Consider the following 5,128-nt stretch of genomic DNA (forward strand, 5'->3'; position numbering starts at 1 on the left):
ATACTGTCTATAGCTTCTGGGAATAAAGTGTATTTAGAGCAGTAATCCAGGGACCAGCTGAAGGTTAACTACATCTGCCCTACTTCATATCTGACTCCATTCCTTTCAAGCTTTCAGTTGTCAGAACATTCAGAAACAGCATTAAGGTATTTGTTATGGCCATTTGGGCACCTACAGATCTGCTGGCAGCAGTCTGTTGATGTTTAAGGATCTGATTTTGAGTAAAAAATAGCCAACACCCCAGAACCGGCAGGGGTAGAGCAAGAGACTCTGAGCACACACCTATTTGCATAGGTTTGCCTTTCTCCCTGCAGAACAGAGCAAAACAAGCTTGGGATGCTCGTGGCAATCCCTTTATCTTGGAGCTCTGCTGCTGTGTTTAAGCCCAGACCTTCTCAGATTATCCAGCTGCCAAGCACCAGAAATCTCACTTCTCCTTGCTTTATGAGGTCATGAATGTAACTCCCTAGCAAAAATCTGGCAATAAAATACAGTTCTAAATATAATATGGACAAATCCTGCATTGTCTGCCTTTTCCTGGCTCACAAACCTCATTCCTACAGCAAATCTCAAACCTTTTTCTGAGGTAAACAGGACATCTCTACCACTCCTATGCTCCACAAAGAGGGAAGTATTTGTTTTTAGAAGGTATGTTGTGAAAGGAACTGTCTTTTCCAAACAAACAGATACAAAGAAATCAACAGGAGCACCTGCAACTTCCGACCAGGATCCTAAAATGTTCAACATTCAAAACCCAAGTAGTAATAAATAAATATATGTATATATCCTGATTGTTATACTACATCTAACTGCTTTTGTCCTGTCTTCTTGAGCAACATTTTCTGGTTCTTTCGTGAGTTGAAGGAAGGGCAACTTTTCTCTTCAGAATGCACCTACTGTTAGAAGTCTGCAGTGACCTCATTCAAAGTTATTTCCATAGCCACAAGCTGTTTGCTTTTGAGTTACTGCTGGTTTCTCAAGGAGCAGTAAGAACCCAAAATAGCTTAGCAAGGGCCAAGCTCAGGCCACTGCCACCCATTTTTCTATAGTTAATATCTATCAAAGGGCTTCCTGTTGCTCTTACCAGGTTCTCCCTAACTCAGCTTCTGTGTCCTGCCAGACAGAGGAACTAATCTGAATGAGCACTGCCTTCTTCTGACCTGCACAAAGCATCCAGGTCAGTCCTGTGTAGGATTTTGCAGCCACCATCCCCCTTGGATGAGCACTGGGGCCCAGGGCTGGCTGAACCATCCTGCCTAGAGAGGTCTTTGCTCACAGAGTAAGAATTCAAGTCTCAAAAGGCCTTAGCAAGCAGAAATTACTCGTTGAAGAAAGGATCTGCTGAGAGATCTCAGTCCAAAATGGAAACTCAGCTATCTATTATAAACCTTTCTAATAACCCAAAGGTATGCAACAGAACACAGAATGAAGGTTGGTGTGTGTGGTTTTCTTGGTTGGGTTTCTTTTTGCAGGGGGGGAAATTTTCTTTTTTTGTTTTTTTTTTTTGGTTTTACTAGAATAGACCTGAAGAGCACAGGCAAAAAGTATTCACTTAGTCCTGGCTGAATCATCAGGAAACATGCACTGAGATGTCATGTGCTCATGTAAATCACTGCTGCAAATGTACCTGAACTGAGGTGAATGCCCAGGTAAACACCCCCTGCACAGCTGTGCTGGTTTTGTTCAAACTCCTGTATTTGCTGCCTGTGTTACCACGACAATGGTTTAGCACAAAGTGCTAAACAGATTATACATATAGTTATTATATTATACATGTAGTCCATGTTTTGGGATCTTCCTGGATATTGCCTTCAGCCAGCTCAGGTACAGCTGCCGCTGCTGCAGCCACACCTTCTGGCTTTGGGGTGCACATACAGTGCAGTGCCAAGCTCCACACTTAGATTATTGCCACAATGAAGTGATGATTAATCCAGGATTGAGGGAATACATAAATCTTCTCTCCTAATTATTATATAGTCACAGTTAATTACAAGGGTTTTTCCCTAATTGAAATTATTCTGCTGTCACTTCACATAGGAGGATTTAGCAAGGAAGAGCAGAACTAAGTGAGCCATGGTAATTACTTGTAACACAGAGCTCTGCCAGCTGCACACAGGATCTGTTCCTGAGTCTTCAAAACTTCCTACAAATGACCAGTTATTTTCATCTTGATACATACACCTTGCAGCTCTTCTCAAATTTCAGGTGTTATTTCAAACAATCATTTATTACAGATTTGTTTGCTACTGTTCCTTGACTGTTCATCCAGTTCTTGACTGACTTTTTCTTCCTGTAACTATACATAGAGTTAAAGCTACAAACTATCATAATACTCTCTTTAAATGGGTAAAAAGCAGATTTCTTTAGAGCAATAAATAGCCCTTGGTTTTGAATTCTCATTTTATTGTACACAAGTTTAGCCTCAGACCTCTGCTCGTTTTTGATGCCACCGAGTACAATTCAGTGAGTGCTCCCTGACTTTCAAGTTTAGCTGCCTAACCTTCAGCATTTAAAAACCATGCTGATATATACAATCCACATGTTCAGTGATGTCAAATAAAAAATTCAGCCAGTTATAGTAAGGGGGGGCCAAGTTTATGTAGTTAAACTGAAAAAATACCCCAAACCCCAAGCCAGAACAAAATTTTCAGTGACTAGTGTGGCAAATTACAAATAGAACCATTGTACTAGTCCTTCCCCTTTAACTACACAGTTGTCTGATTTTCATCAAGCTCCTGCAAGAAATACAGCCTGTAAAAATATTTGTGAAATGATAAAATGAAATATTATAGATTTCAAAAATGCTATTGATCTGTATGCACACTTCTTGATACAGATAAGTGTATGGGAATTTTTATCCCAGTTCTGAAGCCAGCAGATCAAACTGCTTCCCTGACAAATATTTGTTACTGACTTCACACTGCAAATAATCAATGTATAAATCCGCAGTGGCACTTCCCAAAACCACCTTTTTCACTTTCATCTCTCTTACAGGTAGTGAGTCATCAAAGATCACTCCTAATACTGTTTCTTTATTCTGTCATTAGCACCCAGTGATACCAAATGAAGCTGGTGCCACATATGTCCCTGTCCCAAAGATCTTGCAGTCTTAGGAGCTTACAATCAAAACTTCAAACTCTCTGAGACCAGGAGAAAGTCCCACCACAGCAGTGTGTACCAGACAGGGGAGTTGCTCGCACAAAAGCATTACAGCATGAAGTGAGCACGCTGCTCCTTTGTCTGCAGAGGTGCCACAGAAGTGCCTGTGAAGCAGGAGTTCCACACTGGATTTGTCTATCTGCTGCCATCACAGGGAGAAAATGATTTCTTATCTCAGCATACCAGAAACCTTGTGTGAGGCCACACACAGATACTGATGTTTAACTGCTCAGGCAAGTGTTTAGCCTCAATCAGCCAATTTTTGTCCTTCCAGGAAAAACAGGCAGCTGGACCTTTCACTTCTTTCCAAATATTATTTTGTAGTTTGTGTCTATCCCTGCTAATGTACTGGTTTAAAAGCACCTGCTGTAGAGTAGCATTTCAATTTCCAGGCAGGACAGGATTAGGAAGAAACCCCAAAACAACAAACCTGGAGAAAGTCCCAATGAGATACTAGCAGGATAAGAAAGTGATTGCTTCATAGATGATTACTAAAACCACAAAATACCTTGGGAATGACGGGTTAAGGAGGCTGTAGAGAAAGCATAATTGGCTTATATTGTCAGAATAAACACCATCACACTTAATACAGCTCTGTATCTGAACCCTTTGCCTCTTCCCCTGCCTGAAGGGACATGTAGATATCAATAACAAAGAGCTGAAGCTTCAGAAATGTTTGGGATACTTCATGACAAACCATCCTCAGAAAAGGTTACTATGTGTACCTTCAATGTATTTTAAATTCATCATCCAGCTGTTTGTTAAGATAACTCCTAATGATTTTGAACAAACAAATGGCAAAACTATGAAGAAAGAAAGAGCAAAATAAGAGAATTATACATGAGCAAAGGAGTAATTGGAACAGGAAATCACAAATCCAGCTCCAGAGTGAAAATCACTGTATATTTCATCAGTTGTACCATGTCCATCTTGAGGTTCTGTCACTTGGTCCAGTAGTGGCCACAGTGTGGGGTGGTGAAGATGTAATAGGACTTCATGGTGTCCTGAGGGAGAAGGCGGTGACAGGGGAACAGTGATGGCTCTGAGGGGATGCAGGATTTGGGGGACTCACCTCAGCTAAGTTCTGGCACTGTGCTACTGAAGAAGACTCCTCCTTGTGCCCACACCTGGGGGAGAGGGGAACAGTGGGGATGGAGGGACACCAGTTCCTGGGTCAGGCCCCAAAACCTGTCTGTCCCAGCAATAATTGTGCCTGAACCCCAGAATCTCAAGGGGTCTGGGAGGCAGCTGGGGGCTGCTGGGCGGCTTGGGGCTGGGTGCAGGGATCTGGGGGTCAGGTACCCAGGATATGTACCTGATTACATTACAGGGCTTGTCCTGGGCTACTGGGGCCATTGGGGATGCAAACTGGGGCCCATTGGGGTGAGTTAGAGCCTGATGGGAACAACTGGGACCACTGTGGGGTGATGTGGGACACTGGGAGCAACCAGAGGTACAGCTCAGGGTCTGAAGGGGCCATTTTGGGCCTTGCAGATGCAATCTGGGGCTGAGAGGGGCATTTTGGGTGCTGTTTTGATACACAAGATTAGACAGTAAGAGTGAAACAGTGAATGAAATGAACAGATCAAGCTGTGGCATCTCCTTTGCTTGTTAAAAAGCACAGTGTGACAGACTTGACATGGATACTGCAGCAGTAATGAACAAAGGCTTTTCAAGTATTTCAAATATACAGGAGAAGGCATAATGAGAAACACTACAGCAGCTTTATTTGGACTTGTACTCCAGGTACTTAGAGTGCAAGTTCACCTTTATTAATCGACTAAGTTGTGGCAATTAATTAGGGATCAGTTCCCTTTCAGGATGATATAGAGTACAGGCAGAGTAATGGCAAACATAGCACATGTCAGTGCAGTGCTGTAAATAGAACTTCTCTTGATTTGCGTTTCCAGTCTCCGCTCGGTATCACACAACTCCAGAATCACGTCTCTCACAGCAGCAGCCTGGCCCT

The 5,128-nt window shown here is 42.6% G+C and overlaps 1 protein-coding gene across 1 annotated transcript in view; it reads right to left on the reverse strand.

The window, feature by feature from the left end:
- Positions 1-4,866: 4,866 nt before the first annotated feature.
- The window catches only part of CCDC51 (coiled-coil domain containing 51), a 2,761-nt gene continuing 2,499 nt past the window's right edge, over positions 4,867-5,128 (reverse strand). The window contains 2 exon segments of the mRNA XM_005420205.3: positions 4,867-5,110; positions 5,113-5,128. The exon segment at positions 5,113-5,128 is cut by the window's right edge and continues 588 nt beyond it. Coding sequence (XP_005420262.2) covers positions 4,965-5,110; positions 5,113-5,128 — 162 coding nt within the window. The 3' untranslated portion in view covers positions 4,867-4,964.

The sequence above is a fragment of the Geospiza fortis genome, unplaced genomic scaffold (assembly GCF_000277835.1).
Source record: "Geospiza fortis unplaced genomic scaffold, GeoFor_1.0 scaffold70, whole genome shotgun sequence".
In the NCBI taxonomy this organism is placed as follows: Eukaryota; Metazoa; Chordata; class Aves; order Passeriformes; family Thraupidae; genus Geospiza; species Geospiza fortis.